At 45.1% G+C, this 20203-nt stretch overlaps 1 protein-coding gene across 1 annotated transcript in view; it reads right to left on the reverse strand.

Moving 5' to 3' along the window:
- The window catches only part of THBS2 (thrombospondin 2), a 95197-nt gene that overhangs the window by 18947 nt on the left and 56047 nt on the right, over window positions 1-20203 (reverse strand). The window contains exons 18-20 of the mRNA XM_060242482.1: window positions 6535-6762; window positions 5367-5638; window positions 453-550 (exon numbers count right to left, since the gene is read on the reverse strand). Coding sequence (XP_060098465.1) covers window positions 453-550; window positions 5367-5638; window positions 6535-6762 — 598 coding nt within the window. The remainder of the gene's footprint in view (window positions 1-452; window positions 551-5366; window positions 5639-6534; window positions 6763-20203) is intronic.

Consider the following 20203-nt stretch of genomic DNA (forward strand, 5'->3'; position numbering starts at 1 on the left):
ATGGATGTGCTTGTATTTCAATCAGGACTGCTAGGGGTAACACTACAAGTGTAAAAAGTTACATAGATACACCTTTGAATTAATTTTTAATCCAAGTTCAAAGGACACTAAGAAGAAAAAAATCCGTATTTCAATCTTTTTAGCTTTGCTTTAATATTTCTCTCCCCTCCGCACTCTGTTATTCCAGAAAAAAAAAAATCCCTTTCCAAGAGTTTGAGGTATTTTTTTTTAATTCAGTTATGGATTTTTTTCTCTGAATCATTCAAAGGAAATTGAACACATCTGAAAGGAAAAGCACACTGTTCAGGATTGTCTCAAATCAACCAGCAACAAGCAGACAAACTGTCGTGACCCAACTGACAGCACTGGAATTTGATTACAAACCACTAAATAAAACCTTATTTTATGATCAGATGGAAAATAAATACCAGCTATTACAAAGAATGTCTTACTTTATTAATCCCGTCTTGGGCCTGTGGATCAAATGCCACCTGTAGGCCGTGTAATCTTTCCAGCCAATATTCTTAGGGTCATGCCACAGGGTGCGCACCTGAGATAGGATTTAAAACACTTCAAATTAAAAAGAAAAACCTCATGTGTAAAAACCCTCACACATTTAAATATATACTGGTGGGGTTTGAACTGTCAGTAGTTGACCAAAAATGAGATTTTGCAGTTGAAACAGGCAGCTTGATGAAAATGCCTATTCAGTTTGAGGCAAGAAACAATAGATCTATGGTGTGGCCAAATCCCAAATACTTTGTCTGGTTCCTGCATCTCAAAATGGATATTGTAGTGTTGGAAGAGAGCAGCCAAAATGATAATAGGAGTAAGGCTAAAGAGTTTGGGTCTTTTTGTTTAGAGAAAAGATGTCGGAGAATGTGACAGAGATGCATAGATTATTCACAAGGGTGGAGAAAGTGAACACAGATTGTGGGGTGATATTGTCTCCCCCATAATACTAGATATTAGGGAGGAGTAATGAAATTGATAGAAAGTAGATATGTCAGACAAAATAAATACTTCATGAAAAGCATATTAACTTGTAGAATTCACTGCCATAGCAAATAGTGATATCCTAGGATTGCCAGGTCCAACGCAAGAAATACCTGTGGACTTTGGGGGTGGAGCAAGGAGACTTTGGGGGTGGAGCCAGGAGCAAGGTGTGGTAAGCATGACTAAACTCCAAATGGAGTTCTGGCCATCGCATTTAAAGGGACCATGCGCCTTTTAAATGCCTTCCCTCCATCATCTATAGACATAAAACCAGTTTCATGTTCGGAAATACCTACTCCCTCATTTGTTGGGACTGGGTGAGACTGCACTGCATCAGCAATTGGATAATGAAGACTTTGTCACCAGTTGGCTTTCCTATTGGCTCTGATCAGTGTCACCCGCCTACTGTAGACTGTAAAATGCTCCCCCCAACTGCCAAAACGAACTTACCACAGAGACATATCTCTGCTGCTTCTCCAGTATCTTCTGCAACCTTTGGCTTTTCTATTGGCTCTACTCAGTGTCACCTGCCCACTACAGACTGTTAAACGCACCCCTGCCCAACACGTTAGTATCAGATAATAGGACGGCCTTCACCTTGGCTGAGTTCCAGGATTTCTGCGGCCGCAAATTAATCAAACACATAAGATCGACCCCATTCCACCCAGCCACAAATGGCCAAGCAGAACGGATGGTGCAGGCAACTAAGAAAACGCTCCACCGCTTCATACATGGGGACTGGGAAGCCCCCCTTGCGGAGTGTCTATTGGCACAACATTCTATCCCCAGTACAGTCACTGGCCACAGCCCGGCTGAGCTCCTCATGGCCGGCGGCTGACAACCTTGCTAGACCGCATGCACCCGGACCACACCCCAGACCTACAAGAAGGTCCAGATGCAGTCCGGGCTCCCCGAGGGTTCAACACAGGAGACTTGGTGTTTGCAAAGAACTTCAGGGGGGGGCCAGCCTTGATACCGACCCGGGTCTCCAGGGTTCTTGTGGCCATCATGTATGAGGTCATCTCCAAGGACGGTTTTACATGGAGGCAGCACATAGACCAATTGTGGTCACATGAGGGGTTGGGGGGCAGGAGTGATCTACCGACCGCACCAGCCCCAAGCGGCCAGGGGCCACACGAAGCTGAGGTCCCGGTTCCCACTTCCCCATCAGCACCCAAGGCCTCTGGAGAACCGGAGCCGCCATACACGCTCGAGACCTCCGAGGTCCTGGAACTGCCAGGCAAAGTTCCTGCATCATTGGACCTGCAACCAGCCACAATAGAAATGCCCACTCCAGTGCTTTGGAGGTCAACACGAGAGTGCCGCAAGCCTGCCTATCTACAGGACTATGATTGCTAAGGCTTGCAAACTGGGGGGGAGGGATGTTATGTATGAGAGTAAATGCTGTTATCCAGGCCTCAGATTCAGTGGGAGCTCACAGGAGCACAGCTCCTGAACCTTTCTGAGAGTTCCACCTCCTCCTTCTGAGAGTTCCACCTCCTTGTCCATTGAATTGTATGTGCAGCTGCATAACAATCCCTGGATGAGCTCCACTACCTATTTGTCTACAAAATGACCCCTGCAGTTATCAATGGTGTTCCTGCCTGGCTCATTAAAGCCTGAAGGACTGAGCTTGGCGACTTAGGAACAATGGGCAGTAGGATCCAAATCCAAACTGCCCTGCTCCAATCACAGGCCCCCTGCTGGTTTGAATGACCCAACAACATGCTACCACGGGAACCCAGTGTTGTATATAGTTGGCCCAGTGGACCCCATTCACCAGTCTTGCTAGTGCAGCCACCTACCATGCTGTACGCAATAAAGAGCTGGTCATCACTTCCACCTCACCTCTTCAGTGCCTAAGAACCCACTATATTATAGGTTCACTCTTCTACTAGTATTACAAATCAATTAAATGTTGGTGTGATAACTGGAAGAGTAGACAGAAAGCTGTATATTATGAGGAGGTCAGAAAGGGGTGGCACTCATGTATCCTGCATAAAGGGGGAAGCATATTTTATTTCTACAACATATTATTCCCAAATACAGTTTTCTCATAACAGCAAATGGTACCAATTCAAAGATACAGTAGTGAGTAATCTGGACATCACTTGTGTCAAGAGAATCACTTGAACAGAGGCTAAACTTTGCATTTATAGCCCAAGCATACTGGCAGAACAGGTTTAGCTCCTTTACTCTAGCTCTTAGTACTTAATGAAGGTCTCTAAGCATTAAGTTTGCTTTATGATCTGTGATCATCCTACATTATGTTCTTGATTATTTGAAAGCACTGCTAGCTGGCTTCCCTTGCTGAACATTCCTGTATCAAGTGCAATGTAATTCAGGCCTGCAACCTAATATTCACAAAGCATATACACTTATACAAGAACAACTAGACTCAAGACCAGTAACACCTTAGAGACTAACAAGATTTTTGGAGTATAAGCTGTCAAGACTCAAAGCTCTCTTTGTCAGGTAACTGATGAAGGGAGTGTGCACTCTTGAAAGCTTATACTCCAAAATTCTTGATGGTCTCTAAGGTGCTACTGGACTCAAAGCTAACTGCTCTACTGCATACCAACATAGCTACCCTCTGAAACATACAACTGAGTTATAGACCCTGAATAAAGGAAATAAGCTGCAAGGGTGAACTGTAAATGAATCTGCCATCTATGAAGTCAAATCATTGCTCCATCTTAGGGTGCAATCAGACAGGCTTTTTGGCCCACCATAGGCACCCCCACCCCCGGATTTAATGTGTGCAATCACACACACACATCTGTTCCCCATGGCCACTCATCCTTACCTCACAGTAGGGCAGCCTGAGAGTGAAGGCAACACCAGAACTTTCCAATGGCAAGTCATTGCAGTGCTTCCATGGTACATTTCTGACTGTGTGATCTGCCCAGGTACCCCATAGACATGCCATGCACATGCAAGAGTGGTGTGAATGCTCTTCTCAGTGTGCGTGTGGTCTGTGAATGTATTGACTACCAGGTGTCTGCAGCACATCTCTACCAGGGGCAGCTTATTAAAGATCACAAGACTGCCATGATAATCAGCTGATATGATCCCACCCTTTATTAGTAGCTCAGTATAACTTGCTCTAACAGGGGTTTCCAGGGTCTTATCTAGGTATGTGTGTTTTTTTTTTCTCAGTTCATGTCTATTGGACCTGAAAAAAATTCTGGGGATTCCAAAAGAATCTGGATCCCAATACCAGTAAAGTATTCAAATCTGGGATTTTTCAGAAATCCTGGATATTATGAAATCTAATAGACTCAAACTGAAAAACACCAAGAAAAAAAAAGCAGTGGCAAACCACTAAAAACATCCGAGAGGCAGCTCAGCTGGGGCTCTTTGGGGTGATCCTTTAAAATGGGTTGCCCAAGCAGTTGATCCTGCAGGGAGAACTTAAACCATACAGCATAACAAAACCCACCAAGTAGTCAATCCTGTGGAGAGAGTTCTCTCCACAGACTTGGGTGGTGCTCTGCTGTGCAGCCTGATTTAGACCAGACTGCCCAACAGAGCTCACCCAGGAGTCAATCCTTTGGGAAGAACTCTCCCTGCTGGTTCTGCTGTGGCTCTGCCCGATTTTCTCAGTAATTCCTAAATATATATGGGATTTTTTTTGGGGGGGGGGAGGGGTGTTCTCTGAAAAATCCTGGATACATTTGGAAAGCTGAAATATACCCAATAAATACCACTAACATATTTTGGGGTATGTTTTTGGTTCAGATAGACCAAAAGCATGCCCCTAGACAAATCACTTATAGTCTAAACCACCTCTACTACTTAAATCTTTTTACCTGGTGGTACCAAGGAATGAATCTTCTGGATGCAAAGCATGTGGTAACCACTGAGTAATAAACCCCCTCAACAGTGAAAAATGGCATATTAACAACTGTGGATTCTGAAGCTGAAGCACAACCTTCTCCTTAGAGAGTCAATTCTGTCCATTCTATTTCTTCACTTACTGTAAGAGGTGACCAGAACACATTTGTCATAGCTATCTTTAATCAAAGCTAGTGGTCAAAAGGTCCATAGGATTCCATAGACAACTCCAGCTAGAGTAGCACAGTAAACCTTATATGGTACTCTTGTGCTACATTTCCCTGGTAGCAAATGAAATGTGCAGCAGGAATTTGAGCCTGGATCTTCTATAGCTATATCTAATACTATATCTGCTGCAGCAATCAAAGTCTAAATAATCAGATATATGCATTGTAGGCTGTGTAATCAAATCTTGTAAACTATGCCCCAATAGCTTTTAAAAATTAGATTATATTATAATCACCGGATTAAGAAGGCCATGGGGGGGGGGCTAATATTAGCAGCCCACAGTTAGACTTCAATTCTATGCATACCTGTCCAGGTGTGTTTCCAGTATGCCAAAGGGCATTTCTCAGATGTTCTCCAACACCAGTTGTAGAATTTACTACTTTAAGTGACACTCCAGAGTAACCATAAGCTCTGGTGGGCTTGTCCTCCCAATAGGTCTGAGTAACTTGTTTCCACATCAGGACATAGAAACGACTGCTGGACTGATAGCCAAAGACAAATCCAGCATAATCATCATCTCGATCTGTGTTAACGTAGAATGTACCACTGAAGTCAACAGAACTGAACTCATCATAACCTGGAGCAGGATGAAAAATGGTACAAGTCTCAGGAGCTGTAGTGCATTTGACATTCTGGTGACTTCACTACCAGAAATAACCTGGTTGTAAAATGTCCTTACTTTGTCCACCTTCCAAGATTGTCTACTTGGTTTCAGACATCTGTTATTAATTTCTATCATTACAATTAATACCTTTTTATTTCCCAGGGTGAACAAGATATTATGTACCTTTCACTTGGTTGTTACTTGACATTATGCATTATCTGCCCCTTCCCTTCTGGAATGAATATGTTTAGGAAACAGATATTCACCTGTGCTTACACATAATTTTGAGCAAAGTGCTTTCACATTTATAGTTCAGTTCTATGGAAAATAAGTCATTGTGATTTTGAAAATGAAAACAGAAGCAATCTCAAGATATTTACTTAAAATCTGCAGGCTATGAACTGATCATATATTGTCTACCACATACCGGAGCAACAGTACAGAATCTTGCTTTTTCTGTAAAAATATTACTTGTATGTGGGTATTTTCAAAGCTGCTGCGTCTTTTTGTCAAACATAGTGAAAGAGATTTTCCTAGACTGCTTAGGAAACTGTAAACTGTTTCCAGTTTAGGCTACAAATGGGGAAGTCGTAAATCTGAATTATCTTTCTCCCACAATTTCCCTTCACTTGGAACACTAGCATATCAGGGAATCTTCTTAAGACTAGCCTAGTCTAGCCTTTTATATATTTTGTTATTTCCCCACATGCTGAAAGTTTACTCCATAGCAAATATTCAAACATGTCCATGACAACCTTTACTATGTGGTTCACTTGAATGCATAAACTGGCTGAAATACTTCCACTTCTTCTGTTTAGCATTAGGTACAGTATACTCTGCTGGTGATTTCAGATTGTACTAATACTCACCTACAGCTATGCCAGGATCTGAGTTAGCAGTCTGTACTAGTTCTTTGCCCTGGTGACGAATGACCCAATTTGGATCAATCTGAGCTGTTCCCTTAGGATCCAAGGGCACCATTTGGAACTTTCTAAAATCAGTTTCACTAATGGCATCGTTTTCAGGACATACATCATGAATATCAGGGACTCTGTCATTGTCAAAATCATCTTTGCAGATATCACCTCTGCCATCACCTATGATACAAGATAAAGTGAAAACAAAGAGTGTTGTTTAAGGTGATCTCTACAACTCTCCCTCTCTGTAGGAAGAGGTAGTCTCCAGAAAGAATTTTGTAAACTTAGTTTATATCATGCATCTGGACCTTAAGGTGCACATATTAAAATCTAGACACTGAGGCCAGGTGCAGACTGGAACAATGTTTGGACAAACCTAGTCAGAGCTGACAAAACAAATACTATAAATTCAGCATAGGGATGCTAGGCCCACACCTATGGTCATGTGAGTCGTTTGGGGGCAGGCCCTGGGAGGGGAAAGCATCAGTGATGCTTTGATGTTATCCACAGGTGAAGAATTGGAATTCATGCAACTCCCCCCCCCGCTACAATGCTCTAGGAATCCCCCAAAATTTATGATAAATCCCATAGAGATTTGGTCATCTGAACATGACATCAAAATACCAGTGGCAATATATTCCCCCTCTCCATTTTCCTCCTTTAGGAATCCTCAAGCTCTATTGAAAATGCCATAGATATTTGGTGAGTACTTAGAGCATAACGAGGTAGCAACTACTTCACTTATGGGTCTTCACCTGAAAGCGACATCAAAACACCTGTTGTGATGTATTCTCCCCCCACACACCATTTTCCTACCACTGCACACTGGAGCAAGGGCAGCCAGTGAACAGCAAGAGTAGGAGATTTCCCCACCCTCAGTGGGCTACTAGCAGCCCTAATTCATTTTCATACCCCCTGAAGAAACTAGAATTAAATCATGCTGGTGAAGTAAATGCATATTAGAGCCATTTTGCCATGACTTAGGGAAGTACAAAGGTAATGCATCAGGGTGTGTCCCCAAGAGAAGGAGACAGGCTGGCCAATTAAAAATCCCTCCATAGTTTCATTAATAGATAGCTAAAATTTCCAGAATGAGAGCCAGATTAAAGAAAATATGTTTTGATTCAAAGCATGAGGAGGCTCTTGTACAGTGCAACCATACAAAAGCACAGAAAAACAGCATGCATCAGGCCCTGTCACCATTGTCCTCTGCACACAAGCAATTGTTGTAATTTAGGAAAGCATAAACTAGGGAGACATTGGAATCTATCTGAAAAGATAAGCTGATATTACAAAAACAGGTAGAAATGATTTTTAGTCTGGAAGCATTTTTACAATATGAACCACATCCATGTAAAATGTGGAATTAAGACTGCATTATATACTGAATTATAACATCTACACCAGGGGTGTCAAACATGTGGCCCGGGGGCCAAATCAGGCCCTCAGAGGGCTCCTATCAGGCCGCCGTGGAACTGGCTATCATCTGCTTCCTTCTCCCTCTCTCTTGCTTCCTTCTGCATAACAGTTTGCTTTGCAAGGCTTGCTGAATCACACAGGAACTACAGAGCAAAACCTCTAGTTTCTCCATTGGCTGAGACTCTTCCCTTGGGGAGGAAGGGGGGGTGGGAAAGCTTCCTTTGCCAGGCTCTCTCAATCACATAACAGAGCTACTGAGTCAAGCCTCTCTTCCTTCTACTGGCTGAGACTCCTCCCCCCCGGCCCCCTGGGGAAAGAAGGAAAAAGCCAGAGCTTCCTTTGTCCAGTCCCCTGGATCCCATGGGAGAAATACAAAGAAAGCACCTTTAATGTTTTAAGTATGCTTTATTTTTTTTGTTTGTCTCTGTCCTTTATAAAGTTTATATCTCTACTACCTAATCTTAGGCAGATAGACAAATGGCATGGCCCGGCCTGACAAGGTCTCATTTATGTTGGATCCAGCCCTCATAACAAATGAGTTTGATACCGCTGATCTACACTACAGATGCACTTCATTAGTTTATATATATATATATATACATACACACACACACACACACATACATATATCTTTTAAGTATATCTTTTCATGTGACAACACTGAAGAAATGACACTTGGCTACAATAAATGTGCTGTCCCCTCAAAATTATGCAACACACAGCCATTAATGTCTAAACTGCTGGCAACAAAATCAAGTACACCCCTACATGATAATGTCCAAATGGGGCCCAGTGTCAATATTTTGTGTGGCCACCATTATTTTCCAGCACTGCCTTAACCCTCTTGGGCACAGAGTTCACCAGAGCTTCACAGGTTGCCACTGGAGTCCTCTTCCACTCCTCCATGACGTCACATAGGTGGTGGATGTTAGAGACCTTGCGCACCTCCACCTTCCATTTCAGGATGCCCTACAGATGCTGAATAGGGTTTAGGTCTGGAGACATGCTTGGCCAGTCCATCACCTTTACCCTCAGCTTCTTTAGCAAGGCAGTGGTCATTTTGGAGGTGCTTTTGGGGTCGTTATCATGTTGGAATACTGCCCTGTGGCCCAGTCTCCGAAGGGAGGGGATCATGCTCTGCTTCAGTATGCCACAGTAATGTTGGCATTCATGGTTTCCTCAATGAACTGTAGCTTCCCTGGAGGTCCCTTCCTACTCTATGATTCTATATCAGGCCATGCCCCCCTGATGTAGCCAATCCTCCAAGAGCTTAGAGAGCTCTTAGTACAGGGCCTACTGTAAGCTCCAGGAGGATTGGCCACACCAGGGGGCATGGCCTAATATGCAGAGGAGCTCCTGCTAGAAAAAGAGCCCTGTAGATAGATAGATAGACAGACAGAGGGCTTTTGGGGGGCAGGAACGCACAGGAATGCAGTTTTAGCTGGCTTGGTGTCAGGGGGTGTGGCCTAGTATGAAAACGTGTTCCTGCTGGTGACATCAGGGGGTGTGGCCTAATATGCAAATGAGTTCCTGCTGGGCCTTTTCTACAAAAAGCCCTATATATGTATGCATGTATATATGTGTGTGTGTGTGTGTGTCTGTCTGTCTGTCTATCTATCTATGGCAAGTTATGTTTCCGATGACTCATCTTGTCTTCATTGGCTGAGCCACAGGATTGGGCCACTGGGGAAGCAGCCTTTGCTAATTACTCACTTTTTCTTCAGTGGCTGTTGCTAGGTAACCACAGTATTCCGAGCTTGATTCTGTCAATAAAAGGTGGTGGAAGGAAACCTTTTCCAGGTCTATTTTGGCATTGAGGGAGAACTCATTGGGTCTAGTCCTGATTAAGGTTGCAGGCTCCAGCTTGGGAAATTCCTGGAGATTTTATGGTGGAGTCTATGGAGACTAGAGTTTGAGAAGGGAAGAGGCCTCAGCTGAATATAATGCCATAGTTCCACCCTCCAAAGCAGTTATTTTCTCCAGGGGAAGAGAGATCTGTTGTCTGGAGTTTAGTTGTGATACCAGGAGATCTTCGGGCTGCACCTCTGGGTGATGATGCCACCTGACTGGTATGACATAACTAGGCCTAGATGCACTGCAACAAACTCCCTATGACAGCCAGTGTGGCATAGCAGTTAGCACTTCAGAGGAGGGTCTGCCAGACCCAGATTCCTGCTGTGGAAGGTGACTGGGTGATTTTAGACCAGCTAGTGTGGCACAGCAGTTGGCACTTCAGAGCAGGGTCTGCCAGACCCAGATTCTTGCTGTGGAAGCTGACTGGGTGATTTTGAACCAGTCACAGACTTTCAGCCTAACCTACTTCACAGGGTTGTGCAGATCAAAAGGGGGAAAGAGAATGATGTAAGCACTGCTCCACCCCAAGGCTTCTGTTTCCCCCCGGCACAAGTGATTGATTTCCCAAGAGTTGCTCCGTGGGCACATTTTGACATGGGGCTTCTTCCAGTTCCCCACATGGCATTGTAATCCTTAAAGGACAGCATCACAAAACTGTGTGGGGAACTGAAGGGAGCCCTGCTTGAAAATGTGCTGGCAGAGCAACTGGTGGGAAATCGATTGTTTGCACTGAGGGAACAGAAGCCTGGGCGTGGAGCAACACTACTGAGAAATCGGTTTGTACTTTTCCTAAGTAGAGGCTGCAGGGAGGGAGAGAGGATGGAAAGCTGAAGTCAAAAGGTCAGATAAGGGTAGGCTGATGATTGGCTGTGAAGGAGATAGGGTTGCCAAGTCCAGGTTGGGAAATTCCTGGACACTTGAGGGGGTAGAGCCTGGAGAGAGTGAGGTTTGAGGAGGTGTGGGACCTCAGACAGTTACAATTCCAAAGACTCTACCCTGCAAACCAGCCATTTCTTCCCGGGGAACTATTGTTGCCAATCGCCAGGTGAGGGCTGGAGATCACTCAGAATTGCAACTGCTCTCCAGTTCCCAGAGATCACTTCCCCTGGAGAAAATGGTATATTCTGTGTCATTATACCCTGCTGAGGTCACTTCTCTCCTGCTTTGGTCCTCACTGTGGAGAAAAACTGTCCTTTTCCTAGGTAAAGACTGCAGGAAGGGGGGAGGAGATGGAAAGCTGAAGTCAGATCACTTCTCCTACAGAAAGTGGTCACCTTAAAGTGCATACTCTATGGTATACCACAACACAACCAGGCCAAAAAAGACAGATCACATCACAAGCATGTGGTGATGCTAAATGCCACAAGACTGGATACAACAGAAAAAGGTGGCAACAGCACACTGAAGATAAAGGAATACTGCATTTCAGTATCTGCATAACTATTGACATGCTATGATACCACAGCAAATTGATGTTGTGTGCCCAAGATTGGGGGACTTGCCCAGAGCTTCTTTCTACAGCCCATTGTATTCATTTCCACAATAGGCCTTATTCCTAGTTAATTAATTATCATATGGCAGTGTTTGTAGTATAGCCAGGAGATTCTAGGATTGTCTGGCAGTCAGAAGTTCCTGCTCTTTTAGTGCTCTGCGCCACTAGATGGTAAGCTAGACTTGTTTTTAAAGCAACAGAAGTTTCAGATGTGGTTTGTCTTGCCTGCCTCTGTGTCATGATCCTGGTACTCCTTGGAGGTAGCCCATTCAAACACTAGCCAAGGTCAATCTTGCTTAGTTTCTGAGTTCTGACGGGATCAGGCTAGCCTGGTTATCCAGGCCAGAGATTATTTTTTATTTGTTATCTGAATGCAGGATTTGTAATTGTAATTTTACTTGTCCCAAGATGACTGCTATATGCCTTGTGACCACTAATGTACTTGAGCTGAATATGAAGAGAAATATCTGAAAAGCAATATCTCAGCTGCACATGAGCAAACAATAAAAGTTGCTGAGAAAAACAACTGATAATCCTAGCCATCATATCCTAATAAGACTGGATAACAAACCCTGAGTCCTACAAAGCTGGGTATTAAAGAGGAGCTTTGGCATTTTTAAATTACAAATTATATCTCTGTGTCATCAGATGCCCTCAGCAACATTCCTTCATGAAATACTTTAGACTATGGCTATGTATTTTTGTCAGTATAGTAAGGAATTACAGTAAATCATACAAAAATAGCTTTTGGCTTCATGTTCTTTTTTATGAGGAAAACTGTTTACTTTGCAGGAAAATAACAGTAATAAACCGTGGGGTGAAAATAACCACTCTTCTGAATTTTGGAATGTGGTTATAATCTCCATTGATTAATGTGTTATCTGTGGCACAGCTCCCAGTGAACAGAGGCCTAAACCAAGAAATGTTCTGTGTGTTGAAGGTGATGCAATAAATGATTTAAACACTGCCACTCTTGATGTCCTATTTAAAATGGTTCTGACTGAGGATTGCTTAGGCTGAAGAACTGTAGCTCTTAAGTAGGAGCTGCTGCAGCAAGCTGGCAGGAGAAAAAGCTGTCCAGTTGTTCCAGGCCACCTCTTCACTTGGTGGCCTTAAGCAAGCCTGCCTCCCTTAACTCCTCACTCCTGCAATACCTTTCTGAGCTGTTGTCTTAGGGTGGCCAACTCTGGATTGGGAAATTTCTGAAGATTTGGGGTACACCCTGGGGGTGGCAAAGTCTGGGCAGGGATGGATGTGATGCCCTGGGGATAGCAGAGTTTGAGGAGGGGAGCCATGTGATGCCATAGAGTCCTCCCTCTAAAGCTGCCATTTCCTCCAGAAGAAGTGATCTCTGTAGTCTGGAGATCAATCGTAATTCCAGGAGATTGCCAGGTTCTAATTTGAGGATTGCAATCTATGTTGTATGTAAATTACAAAATGCAATCTGTGAAATTCTTTGAACAAGTGTAATATCAATGTAATATAAATGTTAAGTATTGCCCAGTGTCAAAGAACAGAACTGAAATTTCACAATCATGATTTCTGTCTTCTCATTCTGCAGGCTCACTGTATTCTCACAGGAGTACCTCACACAAATTGTATGAGTTTTCCCAAGGATTTTTACTTTGCTAGAAGAGTGTAAGCTTGTGGTTTGGGGTACACCCTGGGGGTGGCAAAGTCTGGGATAGGGATGGATGTGATGCCCTTGGGATGGCAGAGTTTTAAGAGGGCTAGCTAAATATGTCTTTTCCAATGATTCTCAGTTAGGCCAGGTCACAATATTTATTCATTTATTGACCACTCTCCCCTGTACACAGGATTCAGGACAGTGTACATCATATCAATAAATACCTTTATGAATTAACCATAAGGAAAACTAAGAGTATTAAAACAATTAAAACAGTAATACAATTATCTCAGGATGGTGTTTGTCCTTTCCCCATAAGGGAGAGGAGAAATGGAGGAGGCCATGTTCGAGGGCATTTTAAGAACACTTTATGTCCTTTCCTGATGAGGGGAGAGGAGCAGGGGAGGAGGCCAGGCTCAGTGGCACCCAGTGAAGTCCTCTACCATAGACTTGGAGGAACATGTCTGTCTTACAGGCCCTGCAAAACTGCACTAAGTCCCACAGGGCCTAGATGTCACAAGGCAAAGAGTATCACCAGGCTGGTGTCAAAGCTGAGGACAGCCAGATAGGTTTCAGGCCAGGGAACATAAGGAGGTTCTATCCAGAACATAATGCTCTTAGGGAGGTATACCAGGACATGCAGTCACATAGATACATTGGTCCCAGACTGTTTAGGGCCTTGAAGATTAGTACCAAAACCTTGAAACTGATCCTGTACTCAATCTAGAGCCTGTGCAGCTGGCAAAGCACCTGTTGAGCATGTGCTGTCAGCAAGGTCCCAGTAAGGACACAGGCCACTGTGTTCTGGACCAGTTGTAATTTCCCAGTCAGTCTCAAGTAGGCTGCCCAATCCCCCGCCCCGGGTGGGGGACCCCCCGATTTGGAGCCTACTCCCCCGCTCGCCAAAGATCTAGAAGCGGGGGGGGAAATGGCAGCCCTTCCCACCCAGCCCCAATCGCAGCAGCTTCTCCTCGTCCCTTCCCTTTCCACCCAGCCCCATCGCAGCAGCATCTCCTCGCCCCTTCCCTTCCCACCCAACCCCAATCGCAGCAGCTTCTCCTCACCCCTTCCCTTCCCACCCAGCCCCATCACAGCAGCTTCTCCTCGCCCCTTCCCTTCCCACCCAGCCCCGATCGCAACAGCTTCTCCTCGCCCCTTCCCTTCCCACCCAACCCCAATCGCAGCAGCTTCTCCTCACCCCTTCCCTTCCCACCCAGCCCCATCACAGCAGCTTCTCCTCGCCCCTTCCCTTCCCACCCAGCCCCGATCGCAACAGCTTCTCCTCACCCCTCCCCTTCCCCTCCCACCCAGCCCCGATCGCAGCAGCTTCTCCTCGCCCCTTCCCTTTCCTTCCCCTCCTACCCAGCCCCATCGCAGCAGCTTCTCCTCACCCCTTCCCTTCCCCTCCCACCCAGCCCCATCACAGAAGCTTCTCTTTGCCCCTTCCCTTCCCCTTAGGCTTCCCAATCCCCAGGTCCCAGCGGGGGATTCCCAGGTTTTACAGGCTTTCCCCTGCCAGCTGGCTGGCGGGGGAAGCTCCTCCCCCACAGCCACCCTGTACCTCTAGATCTTGGGCAGGACCTGCAAACAGGTACAGTTTTAAAATGTGTGTGTGCCCCTAAATTGGAGCAGGAAGTACTTCATGGGGAAGGGTTAGCAACAGCAGACCTCGTGAGAGTGCAGCCCCTCTGTTTGTTTTGCTTTCCTTTCAGACAAGTGAGTGTGTGTGTAAAAGAGCAGCGTAGCCCCTGTACTTTCCAGACCTGGTTGTGGAGGCACCAGAGACTCCTGCTTTGTTCTACTGCTTCAGACCAACATGGCTGCCCACTTGCACCAGAGACAGTTAAGCGTGTGTGTGTGAGAGAGAGAAAACGGGGGGAGGGAACTCCATTATTCCCTATGGAGACTGATTCTCATAGGAAATAATGGAAAATTGATCTGCGAGTATCTGGGGCTCTGGGGGAGCTGTTTTTTGTGGTTGAGGCACCAGATTTGCAGCGTAGCATCCAGTACCTCTCCCCAAAATATCCCCCAAGTTTCAAAAAGATTGGACCAGGCGGTCCAATTCTATGAGCCCCAAAAGAAGGTGCCCCTATCCTTCATTATTTCCTATGGAAGGAAGGGATTTAAAAGATGTGTGGTCCCTTTAAATGTGATGGCCAGAACTCCCTTGAAGTTCAATTATGCTTGTCACACCCTTGCTCCTGGCTCCGCCCCAATGTCTCCTGGCTCCACCCCCAAAGTCCCCAGATATTTCTTGAATTGGACTTGGCAGCCCTAGTCTCAAGGGGAGCCCTGTGTAGAGCGAATTACAGTAGTCTAGCCTACAGGTGACCATTGCATTGATTACTGTGGCTAGGACGGAGCAAGACAGGTAGGAGGCCAGTTCCCTGATTTCACACAGCTAGAAAAATGCCACTTTGGCAACATTTGTGATCTGGGCCTCCATCAATAAGGAAGAAGATGATATTGGATTTATATCCTGCCCTCCACTCCGAAGAGTCTCAGAGCAGCTCACAATCTCCTTTACCTTCCTCCCCCACAACAGACACCCTGTGAGGTGGGTGGGGCTGGAGAGGGCTTTCACAGCAGCTGTCCTTTCAAGGACAACCTCTGCCAGAGCTATGGCTGACCCAAGGCCATGCCAGCAGGTGCAAATGGAGGAGAGGGGAATCAAACCCGGTTCTCCCAGATAAGAGTCTGCACACTTAACCACTACACCAAACTGGAGGCACCCAGAAACACACCAAGGCTCCTGGTAGCCAGCACCAGTGTTAAAAGTACACCATTAAGAGTTGGGAGTTGGCACCCAACCCTGAAAACCTCTCACCCAGCCACATGACCTCCACCTTTGGTGAATTCAGTTTCAGCTGGATCTGTTTCGGTCATCCAACCACAGCTTCCAGCCCTTCAGCCAAAACAGATGGGGTGGCATCTGGCCAGCTGTCCATCAACAGATACAGCTGGGTGTCATCCACATACTGATGACAACCCAGTCCAAAACTCTATGTCAGCTGGGCAAGGGGGTGCATATAGATGTTAAACAACATTGGGGAGAGGATAGCTCCCTGAGGGGCTCCAAAGACCCTCAAGGTGACACCCTCTTTCCTAGGGCCACCTTCCGTCCCCAACCCTGGAGAAATGGGGCAAATCACTTTAAGGCCACCCCACAAACTCCTACGTTGGCGGGGCTGTGAGTCATGACTAACCATGTCGAGCACTGCTGTCAAATGTAACAAAAACAGCAGTGCCGACTGGCTTCAATCCAACTGCGTGCAGAGAGGATGCAGCTGTGAGGGTGACCAGTGTCATCTCCATCCCATGGCCAGGGAGGAAGCCAGACTGGAATGGGTCCAGAACCAATATGTCTTCCAGGAAATTCTGGAGCTGCTCTGCTGCCACTCTCTCAATTACCTTGCCCAGAAATGGAAGGTTCAAGACTAGGCAGTAATTGGCAGGATCTGATGGATCCAAAGACAGTTTCTTTAAGAGCAGTACTACCACAGTCTCTTTTAAACACAATCATCCTGGATAGACCCCTGTACTAAAGGGCAGGTTAATAATGTTCACCGGAGGGGGGGGGGTGTATTCCATCACCACTGGCTTTCAACAGCCATGATGAACCCAGGTTTAGGAGGAAAGTGGTCAGTTTAACAGCACCCAGAACCCTGTCAATATCAACCCTAGAGAGTCAGCTGAATTGTCAAATACTGAATCAAAAAACAGTCAAGGAGCCTCCAGTTCACATACTGTATCAATATTGGTAGACAGGTCATGGCAAAGTGATGAGATCTTATCTGCAAAAACAGCTCACAAAATCCTCACAGCTAATGTCAGATTAGTAACATTTTGGGTTCTCTCCATGAGAAAAGTCAAAGACCTAATTGTCCTAACCAATTACACCAGGTGACAGCTAGTGGATGTGATGGAGGCTGCAAAGAATTTCCTCTTAGCAGTCCTCACTACCATTTCATAGGGTTTCATAAGCAACCTATAAGATGTTCTTGTGGCTTCATCACGAGACTGACACCAAGTTCACACTAGCCATTTAAGTTCTCACTTCATTTCCCTAAGCTCCTATTCAAGGGAGGTGCCTAGTGTTAGAGAAGAGGTAAGTATTCATGGGGATGTGATGCCATACAAGTCTGAACTCCTAACCTGCCATTTCCTCCAAGGGAATTGATATCTGCAGTATAGGTCAGAAAACTCATATGGGGAAATGTCAGTATTTATATACAGACAACTGGTGTGTGGGGCCATACCATAGCAAAATGACTCCCATACACTCTCAATGCATAGCTAAGGGCTGAAAAGAGAATAATGAGATTACCGCAGTAGCCATTTCCACATGAGTGCATAATTCTTCCATGTCCAAGTCCACATTAATTTCTCTTATCAAAAGAAGTCTATATGTTTCAAAGGCATGTTTCCTCTTATCAAAAGAAGTCTATATGTTTCAGAGGCATGTTTCCTTACCACAATATTTAATTTTTAAGGTCAGACTTTGTTATGTAATAGTTCAAAACATAAAAAAGAAGAGACAGTCAAACACCTCAAATGTTTTCTGCAGTTCATTTCTATGAGAAAATGGCTCCACATTCCATTCACTGATTGGAAGGCAGCCAAGCTGAAATACAAATTCTGACCAGCTGCATTCTCCAGAATGTGTTTCTCCTAACACTTAAAGGAGAAAGTGAATGTTCCCAGTTTTATTCCCTTTGCCAACATCAAAGTAGTAATTTCTTTGACTAAATAAGGTTTTAATTATCTAGCAAATATGTTGTCGATGCTCCTTCTGGTGCTTACTGCAGACACAGCTGCCTTTCCTTCAAGACACAACAAAAGCAGTTGTCCTACCCCTCATATTTTCAAACTCTGTTGAGTCCTGCTATCTCAAAGTTGGTTCTTCGCATCAGTTCTAGTCCTTGACAATCCTTCCTGTCCTAGAGTTACTATTTATTTGTTACAACTTTTATCCTACCCTTCTTTCAAGGAACTTAGATGATGTACAAGGATGTCAGCTCTGGCTTTGGAAATTCCTGGTGATTTGGGGGTGGTGTCTAATGTTTGAGGAGAGGAAACCATTCAGTGGAGATGTGATGCCATACACATCTGTGCTCCTAACATGCCACTTCCTCCAGGGGAATTGATATCTGTAGTCTGGAGAACAACTGTAAATCTGGAAGAACCTGAGGCTCCCTCCTAGAAGCTGGCAACTCTATCGCTTTCCCTGATTCACACAATAACCATCCTGTAACTCAGACAGAGAGAGAATAACTAGTCATGATTACCTACGGAATTCCATGACAAAGTGGGGGTATGAACCTGGGTTGCCTCAGGTAAAGTCTAATGCTCTGACCACCACACAGCACTGCCTCACAAACAGATAGGCAATTATTCTGTGAAAAATCCCTCAACTGCAGGGTTTCCCAAACTTTTATTTCCTGTGGCCTGGTTATTTTTACACTTCTCCTTCGTGGCCCACTAAAATTTGGGGGTGGAGCCAGGAGACTTTGGTGGTGGTGCTGGGAGACAGGAATTATGTCATTTCCTGTGGTATCAAGGACCAAGTGATGTCACTTCCGGGCAAAACTTCACCTTTTACTGTGATGTCACTTCCAGGGCACTCCCCCAAGCCTGCCTCTTCTTCGGAAGTAAATTCATTTTCAGAAAAATCTCTCTGAAACTCATGCTGAGCCAAAATGGGGGTGGAAAGTGGGCAGTCCTCTCTTTTCACCCCCACACCCGCATGCACCTATTTGTTTGTGTATTCTTCTCCGGCTTGCAAGCACTCTTAATGCCCATGTTCAATTGCCTGCACCACCTACACATCCATTCCTCAACAGCACTGGCCAATGTATGCAATTGGGAGTGCTGTTGCCATTCCATCAGGAATGCCAGCACTGTGTACCACCCACACTGGGCCCTGGCAGCTGCTCTACCTCAAAATATGCTGACACATGTAATAGGCCCTTCCTTCAGCTGCTACTACTGGAACCCTGCCTCAAGCTACAACCAAGCTTGCTTGGTTTCAAGAAAATCTTTTGACAGCTATTTTTCATACTTTTCTTTGGTTGAAACATGAGGAAATTGCTGTGAAAGGTAGCATAGAATTGTATTACAATTAATGAATTAATTTCAAGTTATATGAAGTCCATACAAGCTTTTCTGCAGTTATCCCAAAAAGGATATTCATGAGGGGCTTGTAGCTTTTTACTGGCTGTGTTTCCCATGCCTTTAAAAGCAATCTGTTGTGCAGATACTTAGCCAGTGAACTACTTTCATCCTTTTTAATATCTACAGGAGGAGTTTAATTTTGGTGTCAGACAGCTGTTAAAAGCAGGACCAGTAAAATGGTGCCAAGTTCAAAGTACCATCTCTTCCAGTGCTGTTGAGATATACTGCAGTAATCTCTAATAATCTCTTTCTGCCCCACACCTCTTATTCTCACTCACTCACACAGAAATCTCATAGAAGGCCACCTGGCTACAACTGGGGGTGCCAACTTTTCATTGGCAGAACTCCTATGTCTGCAACAACAGTATGATGAACAGAAAAGTTTCATCCAGTAAAAATGGAAGGAAAGAAAGAAAAAGGGAAAGAATGAAATGGAAGGAAAGGAAAGGAAAGGAAAGGAAAGGAAAGGAAAGGAAAGGAAAGGAAAGGAAAGGAAAGGAAAGGAAAGGAAAGGAAAGGAAAGGAAAGGAAAGACATGGAAAGAAAGAACATAAACATAAGAGGAGCCATGTTGGATCAGGCCAGTGGACTATCCAGTCCAAAATTCCCTCATACAATGCCCCAAAAGCACCACCAGTGGGGCCAGGGCACTAGCAGCCCTCCTACTGTTGCTTCCCCCCTCCCAGCACCAAGAATACAGACAGAGCATCACTTGCAGGGAAAGAAAGAAAGGGTGGGGGGAAGCCTTCCTTACCATCAGATGACCCCAGCCAGCAAAAGTTCTGCCCAGGGGTCGTTTGGTAAAAAAAAAAAAATAGCTACTGGAATGCCCACTCCCCACCCCTCCGGGCTGAAAAAAACACACACACCCTTCTTTGCCACCTAGGCCTCCCAGGGAAATCTCCCCAAAAGAACATACTGTAAAGCACATGACAGCTCATATCCTGAAGAATACTTCATGGGTCTAAAGTACCAGTGGATGCTAGCTTTTCTCTCAAACACTGGGAGTGGGGGAGAGGGAAGGAGAGGCAGCCCAGCTCCTCTCTGTGCAA

The sequence above is a fragment of the Heteronotia binoei genome, chromosome 1 (assembly GCF_032191835.1).
Source record: "Heteronotia binoei isolate CCM8104 ecotype False Entrance Well chromosome 1, APGP_CSIRO_Hbin_v1, whole genome shotgun sequence".
NCBI lineage: Eukaryota > Metazoa > Chordata > Lepidosauria > Squamata > Gekkonidae > Heteronotia > Heteronotia binoei.